The sequence below is a fragment of the Podarcis raffonei genome, chromosome 11 (genome assembly GCF_027172205.1).
Source record: "Podarcis raffonei isolate rPodRaf1 chromosome 11, rPodRaf1.pri, whole genome shotgun sequence".
NCBI lineage: Eukaryota > Metazoa > Chordata > Lepidosauria > Squamata > Lacertidae > Podarcis > Podarcis raffonei.
This window is the reverse complement of record NC_070612.1, coordinates 34143651-34163723: the sequence shown is the minus strand read 5'-3', so window position 1 is coordinate 34163723 and position 20073 is coordinate 34143651. Positions and strand designations below refer to the sequence as shown.

At 40.8% G+C, this 20073-nt stretch overlaps 1 protein-coding gene across 15 annotated transcripts in view; it reads left to right on the top strand.

Moving 5' to 3' along the window:
- Positions 1 to 20073, top strand: part of MEF2C (myocyte enhancer factor 2C) — a 170559-nt gene that overhangs the window by 103411 nt on the left and 47075 nt on the right. For 11 of the 15 annotated variants that reach the window (XM_053409321.1, XM_053409312.1, XM_053409322.1 and 8 more), the window contains one exon: positions 19604 to 19747. In XM_053409321.1, the coding sequence (XP_053265296.1) occupies positions 19604 to 19747 (144 nt within the window). Of the gene's footprint in view, positions 1 to 19603; positions 19748 to 19809; positions 19948 to 20073 lie in introns of all 15 variants that reach the window. The other 4 variants (XM_053409323.1, XM_053409318.1, XM_053409320.1 and 1 more) reach the window with 2 other exon arrangements.

The window sequence follows — 20073 nt, the reverse complement described above, 5'->3', positions numbered from 1 at the left end:
AAGTCCTGGGAATGTGCACATCTCACTATGCAATGAAGCCAAGCATCTCACCAACACCTCCCCATCCTCTGTGAAGCTGCTATCTAGGTAGGATTCAACTGATGAGTCCCTTTAGTGGAAACCTATGCCATGACTTCTGCTAGCACAAAGGGGCTCCTCCACCCCACACTCTGCATGGTCCCTGTGCCCTTGAAATTAGCTGAGGGGGATCAGGCCAGCCCAGAACAGCTTGTGGGTGTGAGAGCAGGGATTGTTCTCCCTGGCAAGCTATAATGCTTGCACTGACAGAATGATTGTCCTAGTGCCACACCGAATTCCTCCCTAAGGAGTTGATCCAAAGGTTTCCCAGAAAAGGTGAGTTTCATTGAGGCATTGCAGGAGCATTGCAGGTGTAAAGGGGCAGCAAAGGAAAGGGGAGCAGGAGACTTTTGCAGAGCTGAGGATGTAGAGTTGGACAAGCAAAGGTCACAGGAAGGGATGTGTCAGGAAATAAGTACAGAGAGATAAGGAGGGGAAAGGCCGGGGGGGTTGAATTTGAGAACAAGAGGTTTGTACAGTATCTGGAAATGGACAGGAAGCTGGTGCAGAGATTTATCACATGGCCAGAGTGACAAGAGAAGTGAATAATTTTGGCACACTATTCTGAATGGATGCAAGTGGGAAAAGGTGAGACAATGGAAGACCAGAGGAAAGAAGACTGCAGTAGTCAGGGCAAGATATAACCAGGATATGGACAAGTGTTTTTTGCTGAAGGAATCGATAGGAATGTTGTAAAGCGAGAAGCAACATGACTTAGCAACTGACTGAATTTGGGAGGCAAAGGAGAAAGAAAAATGAACAGGGGGGATAGCTGACATTGTCAATAGATATAAGGAATGGCCGTAGCTCAGAGACAGAACATCTGTCCCACATCTAGTCCCCAGCATCTCCATGTAGGGTGGTGAAAGACCACTGTCCCAAACCCTGGAGAGCCACATGGTCTGACTCGGTCTGACTCAGTATAAGACGGCTTCCTATGTTCCTATGACTTGGCAGGAGTCTGCAAACTTTTCCAGCAGGGGGCCTGTCCACCGTCCCTCAGACCTTGTGGAGGGCCAGACTATATTTTGATGGAGGGGGGAATGAACAAATTTCTATGCCCCACAAATAACCCAGAGATGCATTTTAAATAAAAGCACGCATTCTACTTATGTAAAAACACGAGGCAGGCCCCACAAATAGCCCAGAGATGCATTTTAAAAGGACACATTCTACTCATGTAAAAACACGCTGATTCCCGGACCATCCACGGGCCAGATTTGGAAAGCGATTGGGATGGATATGGCCCCTGGGCCTTAGTTTGCTTACTCATGACTTGGGCAGTAAACTCAGGACCATTAACTGTGGAACAAAACAACATTCTAACATAATAAGCTTCCAGCGAAGTTACCATATTAGTTTCGTGCTGCAAGAGCAACGAGAATCAGTGTGATGAGGTGGATTTTGTTCCAAAGAAAGCTTATGGTGTAATAAATGTGTTCATCTTTAAGGTGCCACAAGGCTCTTGTGTTGATTTTGACTACTGTTAGGCAACCACAGAGACAGTGTAAAAGCTGAAGGGGGTGGGGCTTTGGAAGCTGCCTTAATTTTTGTGGGAGGGAAAGTAAGTTTATGCAAGCAGGACCCATGCATTTGTCCTAATTTTTCCACTCTCGTTAGTCATCCTATGAGGCAAAAGTAGGATGGAGTGCTTTAAAATTAACAGCAAGGTCTGCTTCACACATAAGTGTTTCTTCTTCAAGGCATAAGATAGCTGGCTCAGGAGCAGGGGGGGAAATCTTGCACATTTGTGTAACATTCTTATAACCTAATAGGTCTACTGTTTTGTTCTGGGTTTTTTCTCTCCACTCCCTCCTAATCTCATCATTGGATAAGGTTCTTTGTTTTTGTAGTCACTGTTTCACATAGTAACAGCTTGTTGTGTTTTGGTCTATTTGCCAGAGGCTAGGTTTATTTTTAAATCCTTGAACTTTTGAGTTTTCTTTTTTTCCAAGATTGGAAGCAGCTGAAATGCCTAGAGTTACAGGTTGAAAAGCTTGCTTTACAATATGAGAAAAAGGAAGCTCCGATTTCCCCCTCCCCCTTTTGTGCTGCTTTGCTCCTTCTTCTTTTTTTAATTTTTCCTAACAAATGTCTCTAACTGGTAGTTGCCTAAAAATAGAAAACCACCTAGCTAAAAATAGGTTTGCTCTCAGTCTTGCCAAGGAAAATGGAGAGGAATGGGGCGTGGACTCGGAGGCTGAGTAATCCAGCTCTATTCATTCAGAGATCCCTTTGAGAATGCAGGCCGATGATAAAGTGCCCTCCAAAAAGGGGGGGGAGCCACAGGCCTCACTTGCTCTCTTCAGACTGCTAGGTGCCAATAAACATTTTAGCCCAAGGATATATTTTTTTCTCAGAGTCGTAAACATTTTATGAAAGACAAGGCTTTGTTTCACAGAAGCTAACTTGCTGTCAAAAATAGCTGGCTTTTCCTAAAGCCTTCCTCCGTCTCCCCTCCAGCCATGGTCCCGCTTTCCTCAGAGTTAAAAAATAATTTTTTTAAAAAAAAGGGTTTCTCAGATACATACTGCCAGTGTGTGCAACTGAGATACAACCTAACATTTTATAAATTTAATAACTCGTTGACGCTGGGATACGTGTGGGCCTTGCTTTCAACACTTGCCCAAGTGAGAGAAATGGCATTTCTTTTTTTGAGTTTTAAATTGGTGGATTGCTATAATTTCCTAATTAACTCTTGCATCGCCTCAGAGTAATTTTTCGGTTTTTCGCATTCAGTGTTCAAAACCCAGGAGCTAAGGGATCTGTTTATGAAGTAGCATTAAATGAAGGAACTGGAATAAAAAGTATTCTTTTAATCTGAGGGACCATTAGGCACCTCTCTACCATATTTAGGCAGATTCCTTATCCTGCTTGCATTTGTTTTGTGTTCTTCCACAAAGAACCAGAACTTTGGGGTGTATGTATGTAAAAAGCTCTTGGTTTGGAAACATGTTAGTTCTAATAACACAAAACACTTGGTTCTGATAACACAAAATCAATACCATATTGATTCACATACAGTGTGGGAGAGACATTAATAAATAAGTCAAGGTTTGGAGGGTGGATTGAGAAGGAGGCATTTTATGTTCTGAGTGGACCTTGATTTTCCTTTCCTTTCCTTTTTTACTTACACAGAGCACTAGCAGAAATCCTAAAGCTGCAGCGTGCTTTCAAACAGCTTTCCTTGAGCTTTTGTTTTTGGAGTACTTTTAATTAAAAGTAATCTTGACAAATATACCAGCTGGGTGTGTAGAAATGTCAGCAGAGTTCAGGAGGTTACATGGGACTGTGTATTATTATGCGCAGTTCCTGTAAATGCGGCTGGTGATAGGACTCTGAAGACAAAGGACAATAATTGATGAGAGGGGACTTAAATCACCCCAGAAGAATCAGAGCCCTTGTATCTATACACATTAACTCTTTTAGTCTCTTTCCTGCTTATGAGGAATTTTGTCATTGCATGTTGCAACCCTCCCTCATCCCCCCCCCCAGCTACTGCTTTTTGTGATGGAGGCGAGGCAGACCACAAGTGACCTCTTTATGCAGTAAACAGGGTGTGATTGTGTCTGTGTGGTGTATTAGTAATTACCAAGGCTGAATTCCCATATTGAATTTTAACTGCTTGCATGGAAAAATAGGACACACAACCTTGTGCAACTATTTCCAACCTAGATAGTGATCTCCTCATTGCTGTGTTGCAGAGACAACTTTTGTTTAGCAGCAAATTCATTTTTCTATGTTTTATCATTAAGACATTCCTGTTATGCATGATAGATGCAAATCTTGTTTATGTGGAATTTGTTTATAGGTACTATTCAACAGATGCTTAGAAGTGCCACATCATCTAATGTGTGTGTGCGTGTGTGTGTGTATTAACCACGTACTGTAACCAAGGTTTGTTCTTGGTTTATGGCTTGTGGTTTGAACAGGCAAGCTAAACGACGAGTCCAAGTTTGCACACCATGCTAAGCTAACCCGTGGCTTAGCTCGGTGCTGTGCAACAGCAACAGCAGCCAGGGAGGAATGAGACAGCTATGAAAACTAGGCCACTGAGTGTTAATGTAATCTCTGAAGATTTTTGTTTGTTTGTTTCTGGTATATAGTCTGGTAGCCAAACCCCACAGTGGCCTGATGCAGGTGAGGTACTGACAACATTGCCCAGTTATTTGCTCCTCTCCTCCACTCTCAGATGGGTATCTGTGGTTTAATGTTATGACACTAACTCTTATTTGCCAAAACATTGCTGCAGATGTAACACAAACCATAGAGGAGTTTGTATGAAAGCTTAAGCATTCTCAGCAAAACTTCTAAACTTTTAAAGTAAATTTTTCTGGAAGTTTATAATTTATTTTTCAACACTAAGATATCTTGGTTGTCATAAGCCTGGTTTCGGCTCATTAAGATATAGAACGTGCCATTTTGGGTTGGATCAAAAGCCCAGGGAATTGAAGAGTCCTTTGATTTATTTGTTTATTGGGAAAATCCTAATCTTCTCTTTCATAAAATGCAACAGGGAAGCTTACAAGTATAAAATGCAACAAAATTAGCCCATAAATATCTATAAAACGTAACTAAAAGCATTGGCAATGTGCCGAAACAGATAGGATAACAGGTAATTCTCTACAGCAACTTGCAGATATTAGGAGGGCAGAGAGAAGTTATCAGACTGCAGTTGTTGGGAGTAGTGCAGGTGGGAAGGGACAGGTTGGTGGGAGCCATGTCAGTAAGAACCTGGCCCAGGGCTTAATTTTGAAGACTTCAGCTGATAGAGTTCACGTTTCCAGGTTTTTCTCTCCAACCATGAGGGCCAGTGTCTTAACATTTTTTAAACAAGGAAGGGGGCAGCTGTTAAAACAGAGTCCTGGCAGTTGTACAACTGTATCCACAAGAAGTGGCAGGATGCGTCACTGTTTTTCTTCAAATGTAGCCACCTTCATAGTTTTCCTAAATTCAGGGTGAATAACTTGCTCTTGACTTAAGATCCTCTCCTTCATTTTTTATACTTTTGGCAAAAAACTTGGTTAAACTTCAAAATATGCTGACTTCCCCCTTTGTTACAGTAAACAAATGTTAATTATTTATCTGTGTTCTGCATAATTTGCATCCATACTTTATGAATTAAGTAGATGTTATTGATTGGACTCCATTTGCCTTCCAAGAGGTCTCTAAATGTATGGCATGGGTTTACCTAAAGCTCAAGATGAAATTAACACAAATTATAAAAATCATAGTTATGTAAAAGTTTCAGTTACATTTGCTTTATTAACCCAGATACTTAATAATCGTAGGGTCAATGATTCACTGTGAACTATGTTCAGAATAAACAATTCTAAATTATTATTAATGCTTATGTATTAATTGTTCAATGCTGTTTAAATATACAATAATGATTTGTATCCAGATGCTTTATCATTTCAGCAGATCAGCCTAGATCTTCTTCTTTTATGCTTAGAAATTAATGACCAAGTAAATGTACCAGTAAAAGAAGTCTGCCCAACTTTATTTTGAATAATTTAATGTCTTTGCAATAGAAGCTGGCATTAAGGGTGAAAAACTTTGATGTATTGGATATGCATGCATTATAAAAGTCTCAAACCTACTTATTTACATCATCCTGTGCAACCTATAGACAACTATAATTACATTTTATAGAGCTCTATTATATATAAAAAAGTGCATGCACTTTACGTTAGGGTTGTTAAAGCATGAGTTTATTTCTTTGATCAAGCATTACACCACAGAGGCTGTTCAAAGGAAGTAAATTATAGAATAGTCGATAAGAGTATTTTAAACAACATGCAGCTGCTATAGATTGACTCAAAGGAGATCAAAATCTTGACGGAGAAGCAATTCCTAATGGATTGTGTGCTGTGTGTAGGGGGAGAGAGAGAGAGAGAGAAATTTCACTGCCACAATAGGACCATATGTAGAATATGACCGAACGTAAAAAGCACATAATGTATGCTTCCAATGCCTGTAATTGAGGGACTTGATACTGGTTATTACATGGTTTTAGTGTGTTCAAACTCGTATCAGCAAAATCGCAGCTCTTGCCCCCTCCCCAATCCCCACCAGTTATAAAATGTGTAGGTTAGCAGTCACATTTTTTATTTTTATTTTAATGATATATGAACATGACATTGATTCCTAAAATGTATATTTCCTGGAACACACCTACTGAACAACTTCCATCCCACCCTGCAAGGCTTTTTATTGCCATTGTGGCTTCCTTTCATGTGGTATCTTTGGTTCCTTCTCTTCTGCTCCAAAGCAGCAGGATGCTGTTGGGGTGGTGGTGGTTATATTACATGGTTCTTTGATTCCATAAGACAGGAAAAATCATGTCATGGGATGTCCCAATCCAGTGCTGTAAAAACCATGCAGACTCAGTAAGACTAATCATGTCTTTTATCTCTCTGGTTGCTTTTTGGATTCTGTGGGTCATTTCTGCATCTGTGTGTATATGTGCATATGATGTGCAGCTGGCTTGCAGCGCAGTGTCAATCCACTCATGTTGTTTGGATGTTGTGCATTAATACTATCTGGATCCACAGTTAGCCTAGTATGCGATGAAAGAGGGCTATGGAATTATGTAGAGAAGGCAGAAATATGAAGGATGCCTATTGGCAGGGCATGTTATGTACTCATACAGTAGGTGTCTGCATGTTACATTCTACAAGTGTACACAAAACATTGAGCTGTACAAATCAACAAGTGTGCACTCTACAAGCGCATGCGTGTAGAGATAGCTTGTACCTGTATTCATCATTATGTGTTAACAAAGCTATAGGTAAGAAAAGACAGGGGAAGGGTTTTGGAGAAGCAAGGGCAGCATTCCAGGGAGCATTGCCTATCTCTGTCCCTCACAAGCAGACAGGATTTTCAACTGTTTTCCCCAGCATGAAGTGGGGGCAGAGAGAGAGAAGATCAGAGGATATTTAAGTTGCTGCAGACTGTTAGATATTAATGGCAGAGGAGTAAAGTGGCTGTCAAGAGAAGGTAAGGAGAAAGCAGAGACAGCTGCAATTAATGTGAATGAAAATGAGGTGTGTAATGGCAGCCTTTGTAGGTCTGTATAGAGTTAAGGCAGACTTTAGACATGGATCTTAAAAACAGAGAGATTCAATTTTTTACTCAGCTATGGGCTCCTTGCGTGACTTTAGCCATTCATTAACTCTCTCTCAGCCCCAGTTTCCGTTTTGTGAAACAAAAGTATATCTGCAGATGCTTAACTGTGGTCAGTCCCTTCAGCAGACAGTGACATTGTTAGTCTCGGGGAAAAACAACCCCATATTTGCGTCAAAACACCAGCCTTCTTGCTGTTGATGTATCGCTAAAATAACAGCTTCCATAAGGAGCATCCACTACTTGTTATGTTTGTTGTATGTTGGCTTGCAAGATACACAGTACTCTTCCTCAGTTCAAGAAAAATTATTTTCTGAAGCTTTGTCTAGGGATTTAAAAGGTGTTTCTCTATTTCCTTCTCTCCAGATGTCTCCATTTATAGCTTCTAAATGTTGTCAGGTATAAATGGTTTCACCTAATTGTCTTCATTAGCAGAGGCCTTGAACTGTCAGCCCCCCTGCAGATAACAAGATTTGACAGTTCTGACTAGAGCTGCACTTCCTGAACCAATAGTACAAAGTACAAGTAGCTGAGAAGTCTTACTAGCAGGGCTGTGCAATCTCCTCACCCCATAACAACACACTACACTACATGACAAAGGATCCCATTTTACTTTTGCATTGCATATAATGTATTTTCTGAACCTGCACAATTTCATGGTGTGTCCTGAGCTTTAGTTTTTGAGAGAGGAGAAAGATCTGTCCCAATCCAATATATATATACCATTCATAATTTTATAAAGTTCTGTCATGACTCCCCATAGTCTTCTTTCTTCGAAGCGAAAAAACCTCAGAGGCTTCACCCTTCTTTCGTAGGAAGATGATTCAACCCCTTCATCATTTTGGTGGTGCTTTTCCAATGCTGGGATAACACTTTTCATATGGGGCAACAAGTATTTCGAATGTGGGTGCACCACTGAAAGGCATTATTATTTTCATGCCTTCCCTTATGCTTTGTTTTCCTTTTTAAATATTGCAGCATATTTAGCTGATTTTGTTGGATGAAATAGGAATTTCCTGGACAATATTAGAGCTTGGAATTCAGTCCACAGAAAACTGTGCTCCCTCGACAACTCCTTGTCTGGTTTGCAAGCGGGGCTTCCTTTCGGTGTTTATCAGCTGATCGGAATATAATGGAAACTCTGCTGGGATTGGCTGGAGCAGGGAGCTCCCTGTCAGAAACTCCCTATTGCGGCTGGGGGGATGTGGAATCTCACTTTCTATGTTTGGAGCAAGTGGTTTGGATTCAAGCTGCTTCTTCCAAATGGAATATTTTTATCTCTGCAAACGTTGCAGCTGCTTCCTCTGCTGAGGGGGAAATACTCTGTTTGGACTTCAAACGTAGCATCCCCTCCTTCCCCCAGATAATCTGCAGAAGGAAATATGCTTTGTATCGAAGCAGCAGCTTGAATCTAAATAGTGTCCTCCAAACAAACTTTGAAGGGCTTCCCTGTAACTGCCAAGCAGCTGATAAGCGGTTAGAGGTAGCTCCTTGGAGCTTCATCAAGTGATTGGCCCACCTGTCAAAGTTGGCCAACTATGGTGGAGGTATTGGGGATCTGACCCACTGGCCAGATCCAGTTTCCCACCAGTGCTTTAGTTGAAGTATAGTTTAATGTGATGTGTGAACCAAACCTTTGTTGATCACTTTGTTATCCACAACTGTCTAAGCAGTATAACAGGGACCTAATGTGGGCAGTGGACATGGTACTATTGAAATGATGAATTTGGCACAATTCATAATGTATTGTGCGCACATGCACAAATAGTGCCGTGCTGTGTCTCCCCTGCCCACTGTCCCTTTTTGTTCACTTCTACTTGATCACAATATTGCACAGCCAGCAATGTGAGCAGCTGCCATCTCAATGCAGCCTTAAATAAGTCTTGAAACCTCTTTGACAACAATTTTATGCTGAGCCATTTCTTCTTCCCTGATGGGACAACAATTAACAACCATTTCTGAACCATAATATTTGCCGTTATTGGATTTATGAAAGACAGGATCCTGTTCGATAAACTCCAAAACTGATGCAGTGGCATTTCTGTCTGTTCAGAGCAATGTAGGAGAACCATATTGTTCAGATGTTTTGGACGAACAGCTAAGTCAGGAGAACCATGTATTTTCTCTGTGCAGTTTATTTATCTCACTTGCTCACAGTTAAACTCATATGAAGGTTACAGCTGGCTATATTAGTCATACCCTGCCATTGGTCAGAATGAAGATTTGAAGCAACAACATGTAACTTAAGGAGCAGGGTGTGTTTAGAGCTATGACCCTGCACATATCCATTTGAAAGGAAGTTCCACTGAAATGAATTGGGTTGCTTGAAATGACGATTCAAATGTTTTAGCTCCTCATATGGAAACTACCAAATGTCCTTCTATTTAGTAGGAAATCTTTAAAACAGAGTTCTGGTTTCTCTGACCGATTGATTCCTTCTCTGAAATAACCACCACCAAACCTGTCAGGTTAGTGGTTAGGTGGAGAATCTTCCTGAAATTTAGATGAACCAGGTTTATCCAGGAATTCAGATATTTCAGCAAATATGACCACAAAGAATAGAAGTTCAGTGTTTTGTAGAGCTGGAGCTGAACCTCTTGAACTAGCTTATTCTTGCAAATAAATGTGTTTGAGAATCTGAACAAAAATAGTACTATCTTATACAGTTTTAAATGGCAGAGTAAATATTTTGCTTTTTGCTTTTTAATTATTACTGCACTGCATTCTGCGTTAAACTGGAAGTGATATAGCAAATGACTTCCAGACTTCTAACACTTTGTAGCTAAGAGGGCAGTCCCCCTTTCTCCAGCTTCATTTGTTGGCGGGAAGATGCCTTTCATTTGGGACTATTGTATAGGGAGAAAATGTTAGATACTATCTCCCCCCCCCCATTCCCAATCTTGATTGGCCCCTGCATTTTTTAGGACAGGGGAGACAACAACCATGTTACCTGGAAAAGAAATGGTTAAAGCCACAGATTTGGTTTCTAGAGAGAAGAAAGAAAGGCCATAGTGAAGGAAATTTCTAGAGCAATCTATGACTGTGTAGACACTATACCTTTGAAGCACATTTACAACACGTTCTTTCCTTCAAAGAATTCTGGGATTTGTAGCTTGTTAACGGTTGCTGGAATTTGTAACTCTTATACCTTACAGTGGTGGTTCCCAATTAGCTAAGTACTTTAGAGCCCCCATTTTTCCAAAGCCAAGCCAAAGCCTTCTTTTGGAAATGTTTATATCTCTGTTGTAGTTTTGTTATGTGAATGGGACCATGGACCACCAATTGGGAACCACTACCTTTCAGAATTACAAATCCCAGAAACTGTTAACAAGTTGCAATGCCCAGAATTATTTGAGGCAAGGACCGAGCTTCAAATGTGCTTTAAGGGTATAGTGTGTGTAAAGCCTATACAGACCATAACCAAATAGAATAGTATTGTGATAGGCCTGCAAAGTTGTTCCACTGAGTTTTTAAAGCAAGGGGGGTTGGGGCAGATGCTAGAGCAGTATACAACAGTGTTGTGTGGACTGAGTGGGGAAAAAGTGTGGCTGTTCCACTGTAATTGTCCAGTGTGAATGCAACTGTGCATTATAATTATCATTATGCTGTATTTCCAAATAAACAGCAGAGAATCATTACATTTGTGTTCTTCTCACCGAGTAGATGCACTTTCTTTTTCTCTTGCTGCTCTTCGTATCTTCTCAGATAGCTACAAAAACATGAAAATTGGCCCCTTGACTATTTCACAGCTGCTTCTGGAGTTCTGAATACTAGCAGTATAATTGGCCAAAATCTTGTTAATTTCACTTGCCTGTTGCTTTACGAAGCTATGAGAAACAGCAGGGGTGTTGACCCTGTAGTTCTGTTCAACTTTGTAAACCAGCCGTGCTCTTAGCTTTTATTACATGATTCTAACAATGCTTTCCTACTTCCCTATTGCTTTCTGCCATCTCACTACATCCAAAAACCTATCCTGGAGTTGGGAATGATGTGCAATTATTGTTGTTATATTTATACCCTGCACATCTGGCCGGGTTTCCCCAATATTGTCAGGGAGAGGTGCATATGGAGGGAGGAGTTTGCTGAAAATGCCTTTGTTGTGTGAACAGAGGGATCCAATCAATTATCTTTCCACACAGGATTTAATGAGTAGAAGAACTTCATATGTTTAAATGAAAGTTTATATTTTACTGAATCAGTTTTCATCTAACAACAATATCTTCCTAAAACTAAACAGATCATCCCTCTTCTTGCACATGCTTGCAAAAATTATATTCCAACAGAGAAGACCATAATGGTGGTGCTTAGCATTCCAGAGTCCCTATTTTCCAGGGACAGTCCCGGATTTACAGAAGTCATCCTGGTTTTTGATTTGATCCTGGAATGTCCCACTTGTCCCTAGGATGTCCCAATTTTCATCAAAGAAATGTTGGAGGATATGGAGCTATGCAACTCCCAAGCCAAGGAGATAAATAACTAAACAAGCTTTAGAAGATATCTGAAGGTAGTAGCCCTGTATAGGGAAGTTTTTAAATGTTTAGTGTTTGATTATGTTTTCAATTATGTTGGAAGCTGCTCAGAGTGGCTGGGTAGGGTATAATAATAATAACAACAATAATAATATAATAGGACATCCATATTTTCATCAGAGAAATGTTGAAGGGTATGGCATTCTGGTGAGGAATTCCTCCTTATTTATAAAATGTGAAGTAACAATATTGAGAGGAGAAAGCACCGAAAAGTTCTGTGACTGTGTAGAAGAAGAAGAAGAGTTTGGATTTGATATCCCGCTTTATCACTACCCGAAGGAGTCTCAAAGTAGCTAACATTCTCCTTTTCCTTCCTCCCCCACAACAAACACTCTGTGAGGTTAGTGGGGCTGAGAGACTTCAGAGAAGTGTGACTAGCCCAAGGTCACCCAGCAGCTGCATGTGGAGGAGCGGGGAATTGAACCTGGTTCACCAGATTACGAGTCCACCGCTCTTAACCACTACACCACCCTGGTGTAGTGTGATAAATGTGATAGTGGTGTGCCCAAAGCCCTGGTCTATGTCGGTAGGGCTTTGTTGAGAAGCACAGTATGTTCCGAACTACACCCAGGTTGTGGTTTTGTAGCTATAACCAAAGAACTGCTCCCTCTCACTTTATTACTGTAGTAGATGACTAATTCCCGCCCCTCACTGTTAATATCGGCTCAGTCATATTAATTTACCAAACTGCCTTATGCTGAATTGGACAATGCTATATATTTATTCGAGTTATCTGTACTAAATTGCCACTCTGGTTGGCAGTGACTCTCTAGAGAACCTGTGGTTCTCCTACATGTTGTTAGACTACAACTCCCATCATCTATGTCCATTGGTCATGCTGGCCGAGGCTGATGGGAGTTGGAGTCCAGCGACATATGGAGGGCCACAAGTTGCCTACCCTTGCTGTGGATTGTTGTTACTTAAAACATTTCCCCATCTCATTCTTGAGATACCCCAAGCACCTTATACGCACACCTAATATACAATGTAAGTCATACATATTATAAAGTAATAGTAAAGATAAACAATTTCAGCAAGAAGAGGGAAGTTGTTAGGCTAGCAGATCCAACACCAACCAGAGTTAGGCCCATTGAAAAAAGGACACTTCCATGTACTAACTAAATATCACCAAAAGCTATTTTGCCCTCTGGTCAATGAGTTCCATGACTTGAGCACTATTGCAAAGAGTCCCATCTAGTGTACTACTTATCTGTCATGATGGAGGGACATGGAGAAGAGTGTCTCCTGTTGAGCTAGGTGGACAGTTGAGTTACATGCCACACCTTTTACACTGCCACAATTCCTTCTCTCCCTCTCATCATTTTCATAATAGACATTTAATTGAGAGTTATAAATGTTTCCGTTTGCAACGTTTGGATTTTTTTAGTTCAGCTCTCTCCCGGGAATGTCTGTGCGCAGACACACTGTAAAATAAAGACATTCTAATGAGCAGATAAAACGCCTACAACTTTTAATAGCTGTTTAAAGACCAGGCCTGTGATCTTACACGCAGGGGTTGGGGGGGGATGTTGTTTTTCTGAAGGTGCACAGATTCCATTAGGTGTACTCATTGCAGTAGAAGAGTTTTGTAATTTACTAGAATCAATTCTGTGGATTTATTCACTGGTATGTTGCAACCGTTATGAACAAGTAAGCAGACAGCCTGCTGTGATGAGCACTGACTGTTTCTGAGGAGCTACATGCGTGTTGACTGGCAAACACATGTAAGAGGACCCTTGTGCCATTTTTGTGTGTGGTGTTTAGAGCAGAGAAATCAGAGGGGTGTTTTTTTCAAGGGAGTCCATAGTTGCACTTCCTAATGTCCATCTAGCAATTGTTGTTATGTTGTAAAAATAATGTAGAGCACGCGGGAGGGGGGTGGATGGAGAGAATTATCCCAAAGAAAAGCTTGCCTCTAAGAACCATTTTTTTAAAAAGAAACTTCTAAGGAACAGCCAGGTGCTGTCAAAAGTGGGGCTGGTATCTCAGTTGGTGTCAGGCTTTCTGCTGAGTCAGCATTGCCTGGCCTCTGCCTTCAGTGCCATCTCTGGAAAGTGTGTAGCCCTCTAGATGAAATGCAAAACCAAAATATTGGTTACTTAGAATTCCACGGCCCGTTATACAAGAGTGACTGTATTACTTCCAAAGTCTAAAGTGGGGGGGGGGGAGTCAGGCTCTAGTAATTATATTCTGCCGTTCAGTTTCTGCTGGCTGCATCACACATCATTTCCTGCTCTAAAAATAGTTGCTGGCAAAGGATAATTCTGATGTTTCCACCCTAGAGGTAGCCGCAGCTTGAGAGAGAGCAAAAAAAACCCAAACTTTTAAAAATTCTTTTTTAAAAAAAGAACTGGTGGGGTATTTTAATTGTGTCCATACAAAATATGATACATTTAGTTTTTATCTTGGCAGCTTTGCTTCTTTTTAATAGAAAAGCTGGATATAAATAATAAATGAAAACTTCTTTTCCGTAAAACTTGTGGCACATGCTTTTTTTTTTCCAGATGTACGTGCACCAGACTTTGTTCCTCAAGTGCAAACTTAAACATGGAAAGTGTAACTGAGACAGACCTGTGCTTGCAGATGTGTGTGTGTGTTGTGCAGGTGCACGCATTTGGGAGTCAGGATATGCTGTGGCTTCCTATTAAGTAGATGCTCAGCATCAGGCTCAGTAAGAGGTGGTGCATATGCATTTATTTCCATGCGTCTTCTCGTTTGCTTCTGACGTTGGGATGGAGGAGCTTCCTTTATCTGTGGAAGGACAGAGAAGCGCTGAATTCACAGCTGCCACTGCCCCCTTTTCTCCTTTCCCAACTCAATTCAGGTATTGGCAACAGAAGTAAAGGGATAAAGGGTCTGGAACCACCAACTGCAGGAAGCGGGGAAAGAATTCAGTGCCTCTCTCCTTTTAATGTGATAAAGTAGTGGGAGGGTGAAAACTACGCAATATGCCAGTCACGAGGATTGTAGTTTTTACCCTCCCACCAGGGGTTTTTTCTTTTCTCAAAAATTCTGCATGGGTTCCCTGATTTGGTTTCTGGACCCTGGCATACAAGGCTAGGGGTGGGGTGGGTTTTTTTAATCCTTTGCTCCACAGTGTAGATCTCACCAATAGCAAGACCCACACACTATTTGCTACTGAGACAAAAGAAACCCTATTTGGATATGGCTTCACTAACCCCATGAAATACCGTACTGCAGAGCGAGGTGTAGAATGAAACATTGGGGAATGGACAATACATACAGCTATTGTGGAAAGTAATCCTGTATTTTTTTTAAAAAAAATTAAAAATCATGAATATTATGTTCTTAAACACTTAGCACAGTGAAGAGCTGAAAATTGTGACAACGTTACAAGTACAAAAAGCAGACTGCTGAAATCCAGAGAGATTAGCAGCCCCAGTCTGCATAGACACAACTGAGAAAAGCCATCTATGGCCATGTTGCAGCAGAAGCGACGGCGATTGGCTGCTGTCATTTGGTCTTTGCCAGAATAGACAACAGGTGCAGAGTCGCTGACAGGTGTGGATATCTAGGATGAGTAAAATTGCTGATGCCTAGTGATGTAGCCTTATGTCAGATTGTAAACTGCTGAGCTCTCACGGAACAGGGAGCCAACTTGCATGTTTTCTGATCACTTGATGTGCCCTCGTTCACTCCCTCCTCCCCACAGAGGCTCTTGATGAATGTCTGGATGACTAAACTCAATCCCTGCCAGTGCCCCAGGATGTTGGTGTGTCTGTGGGCATAGCCCACCAGATATGTATCCTGCATTAAGTCTCTTGAGATTAAGAGAGGGGTTGTGTGTCTTGCATTCCGGTTCAAGGAGACTTGCGCAGAAGAAGTTTCCATCCTAGGAAATTGTGCCCTACGAACGTTGTTGTCGTCATTTTTGTCAGTTGGTGACTTCCCCTTTTTAAAAATAATTTTTATTAGAGTTTATAAAGAGAAGCACAAAACTTAGTCTCAAATATCTTTTTTCTTCCAACATTAATCTAAGATAAAAACATGAAGAAAAAGGAAAGAAGGAAAGTGAAAAAATACAGATAGAAAAATAAGGAAAACTTTATCTTTTTTATCTTTTCTATTTCCTCTTGAAAGTTGGGGTTCAGTAATGTTTAAATTTTACCTCACGCCTTCATACTTGTTAATATGAAGGCAGAAGATTGAGAAAATGTATTACATTAAAGCATTATGAACATCCTGGAATTTGAAATGAGATTCAGAATTGGAGAGTTGGAAGGGATCTCGGAGTTATCTAATCCAACCCCCCTGCAATGCAGGAATTCTGTCCACTGCTGTCCCTGGGTGGGCTCGAACCAGCAACCTCTTGGTTAACAGCCAGACACACTGCCCCATTGTGCCATAGGAGAGTCTGCGTAATAAGCTGAGATATATGGTTGTAGCCAACAAAGTCATTGTGTGAGCAGAACAACTTTCGCTCCTTCTCCTGCCCCTGCACAAATAACCCCAAATATGCTCTGGTAGGGCTGCCGTATGTCCGGATTTTCCCAGACATTACTGGGATTTCAAAGGTGGAATTGATGTCTGGGGGGGATTTCCAAAAGGCGGGTGCTTTGTCCTGGATCTTAGGCAAGTCAATCGGTTTTTTGGTATTTGTCTTAAAAAAAGCTCAATAACTTTCCCCTTGCTTTTACTTTTGGAAATATGGCAACCCTATGCTCTGGCATTTCCCCAGCTATCCAGAGCAGATTTGGTTGACTGTGAGTAGCACATGGAAGAGGAGAGGAGAGGGGAAAGGAGGGGAGGGAAAGCTCCATTGCACAAATAGAAGTCATTCTGTTCAAACAATGACTTCACTGGGATTCAAACCATAGATTAGGAATCCATGACTGGAGCCAAATGGTCACTTGATCAGTACAACCTGACTCTTCAGTATCACACCGGAAATGACAATGTGATATGGAGGCAGTGGCAACTGTAGCAATTGTTTACGGTCCACCTTGCTAATAGATGGTGTTCAAGAAATAAAAGCAAAGCAAAAGCACATATCTTTTTCCAGTTCACATCTATGTGTAGCTTTACAGATGTTGAATTATCAGCTTGTCACATTGCCTGTGCTGTGCTTACTTAAATAAGCAAGCACTGTTGCTGAATATTGAGTGTAGATCTGGCCACTTTGACTGCATTGAATTGTCAATGATGAGTTTGTTCAAATGAAATCCTAAAAGTTTATATCTTTTAAAACTACATCATAAAACGCACCAGTTTTTAAACAGCGTTTTGAGTGACTAAGAGCTACTGCTCAGAAATGCTATCTAACACCTTTATTGAACTTTCTGCATTACCAAATACAGTGGCAGCCTCTGTACTCACAGTAGAGGTGGACTGGGAATATACTGCACAGATTTCTGCCTCCTTGAGTTACTTGAGACATAAATCTTCCTAATGGGAGCAAGGAGCGTAAGACCTGGCTGGCCTTCAATGACAGAGAAAGACATTTCAGATCTGCAGCAAGAAGCAATGACCAAGGGAAATAGGCTTCCCCCCAGCACTTGAGGGTTCGTTCCCTTCCTGCACACTGTGTCACAAGGAAGGATTTTTAAAAGAGTGGCACTTTGAGCCCTTGTGGTTTTGTTGCGTTGATTATCCAGGCTACTGAAATCTGAAAAGAAGAGACCCATTAGATTACTGTTCACCTGATGGAGTTCAAAAGTGACTCTAGGAGTAGATTTTAAACAAATCATTTTCCTGGGAAATACAAGAAACTAAAATATACAAAATTCACAATGAGCAGTCCAGGACTTCACAATCTGCTGCTATACAGTGTTTCCTTGCAAGGTTCCCACTGTGTTTAATAGGACTTACTGTACATCCAGGTATGGATCCCCTGATAATAGTCTCATTCTTTAAAAAGAGGCATTCAGAGAAAATTGTGACAAACAAGCTGGAGAGACATTTTAATTTTATAGTCAAATTAAAAAGAGAAAGTTCAAAACGAAGGTAAAAATTAACAGAGCTTGAGGCTGTCAGAAAAAAATAACACCTTGATCTTCATTTGGCAAGACAAGGAAGACAAGGAGCAAACTTTACTGCCTTAGTGCTGTTTGATTCCTTCTGCAGACAGCCATGCAAGGGGCTTCAGTAACAACAACATCCCTAGCAGTTTTTTCCTCCCCTTTAGCCATGTTGCCTGCTGTTTAAATTCAAGTTAAAGTAGAGACATTTCAACTGGCTTGAGGCATATATCTGAAGGCCCCAGAAATTGGGCTAGTGGTGTGGTGATCCAATGTGGTGTAATAGTGAGGGGAAAATCCATGCTCAAATGCCCACACCATTGTGAAGTTCAGCGGGTGATCTTGGGCCAATCACTGTCTTTTAGCCAAGCTTACCTCTCAGGGTTCTGAGAAGATAAAATGAGAAGGGAGGGGAGGGGAGATCCATACCTACCACCTTGAGCTCCTTGAAGGAAAGGCAGTGGTGGCATCCTGGCTTTCAAGCATCCCCCATAGAGTGGCCCATGTTGCACCGATGCTATGATTCTGTCAGCATGGGATTAAAAGTTATTTTTTTATGTGGGTTAATTTAATTGATGGCAAGTATAACTTTACCATCATATTCTATCAACAGATAGATTTTAGAAATCCTAAAAGAGAAAGTCAGGAAAATATGTTATTGAAAGTGAGGACTTCGAATTTTATGTGTTTTTAAATCTTTTTGTTTGTTTGTTTGTTTTGGTTTCTTATCTGTGTGTGTGTGTTTCTTTTTGATTTTTTTGGATAATGGAAAAATCTTAATAAATATCATTTAAAAAGAGAGAGAGAGAGACACAGAAATAAGGAAATAAAAGAAACAAAGAAAGAAGGACTATCCCCTCCCAATGCACTCCTATATTTAAGATCTTAGTAAGAGAAAAGTGTATGTTCGTCACACGAGAAACGAGTGTTGTTTGTGTTGTACTTGTGTTGTATTGTTTTATTGTTGTTAGCCGCCCTGAGCCCGGCTTCAGCTGGGGAGGGCGGGATATAAATAAAATTTATTATTATTATTATTATTATGTTGTGTATATGTAGACACAGACATGTTGAGCTGCTCAGTTATGCTTTAGCATTACTTATAAGTAAATACATCAATACATCAATTTTTCTGTTGAATTTAGAGCTTGTGTGTGGGACAAAGAAAGAATCTGCATCCAGGAGTTCTATCCATTTCAAAGCTCATTCAATGTCTTCTTTGATAAACATAATTAATAATGTGTTGTTTGTATTTAACGATGTTTTAAAGGTCTCTTCTTGTATTATAATTTGGGCATAAGGGTGAGTGTAGCCTAGTGACTTGAAATTGTAACCTGGGCAGTACTGACTTAACTAGACAGTGTATCCTGACTTAACTTCCTTATTTTAGTCCTGCCCTGAGAAGTAGCAAGAAAGTGTCTGCTGATTGACACAAAAGCTATTACAGGCTTAAAACTGCACTGCCTTGAAAACTGCCTGTTGTTGTTTCTGGGATCATCATTCTGTTCACAGAGAAGTGCTAACAGCTCCCTACTTGGTCAAATCCATTACCCTTTCTGTGTGCTAAAAAAGATGTGAATGCTGAAATTTTTAACCCACTGATGTTTCCGTTGCAGGCATAATCACAGATGGTAGCGCAGACATTTTATTAGATTGTCTACTCTCTGCATTTATTGACTGACTCCAGATTCAGACGAGGTCACCGTGGCTTCTCTCTTTGCCGCTGGTAACAAGAGCCGTAGTTTGTTGACCTAATGCGTTTCTCTCCTCTTTCTCTCCCTGATGTAAAATGTAACAGCTTTCAACCACCAGGAAGCCTGAACTGTTTTAAAGGCCCTGGATCTCTCTTGCAGCCTATGTCAAGGCTTGAACTTTCCAAATTATGTATTTCAGACGTTGAGAAAGAAAGGACTTAATGGCTGTGACAGCCCAGACCCCGATGCAGATGATTCAGTAGGTCACAGCCCTGAGTCAGAGGACAAGTACAGGAAAATTAATGAAGATATTGATCTAATGATCAGCAGGCAAAGATTATGTGTAAGTACTCTGAACTCCCTTTCATTTTTTTTTACTTTCTGATATTTCTCTGAACCTGGCAGGCATTGAACAAGAAAGAAAACAAAGGCTGTGAAAGCCCCGATCCTGACTCCTCTTATGCCCTCACCCCACGCACTGAAGAAAAATACAAAAAAATTAATGAAGAATTTGATAATATGATCAAGAGCCATAAAATTCCTGTAAGTACCAAAGGTTAGATGGCTGTCTGCTGATAACCGCTGCAGTAACACATCCTAACCCTTTCAGTTCTGGTTTCTTCCAAAAATGCAAATTCAGTGGGGGACCCATTTTAATAGCTCCCACTT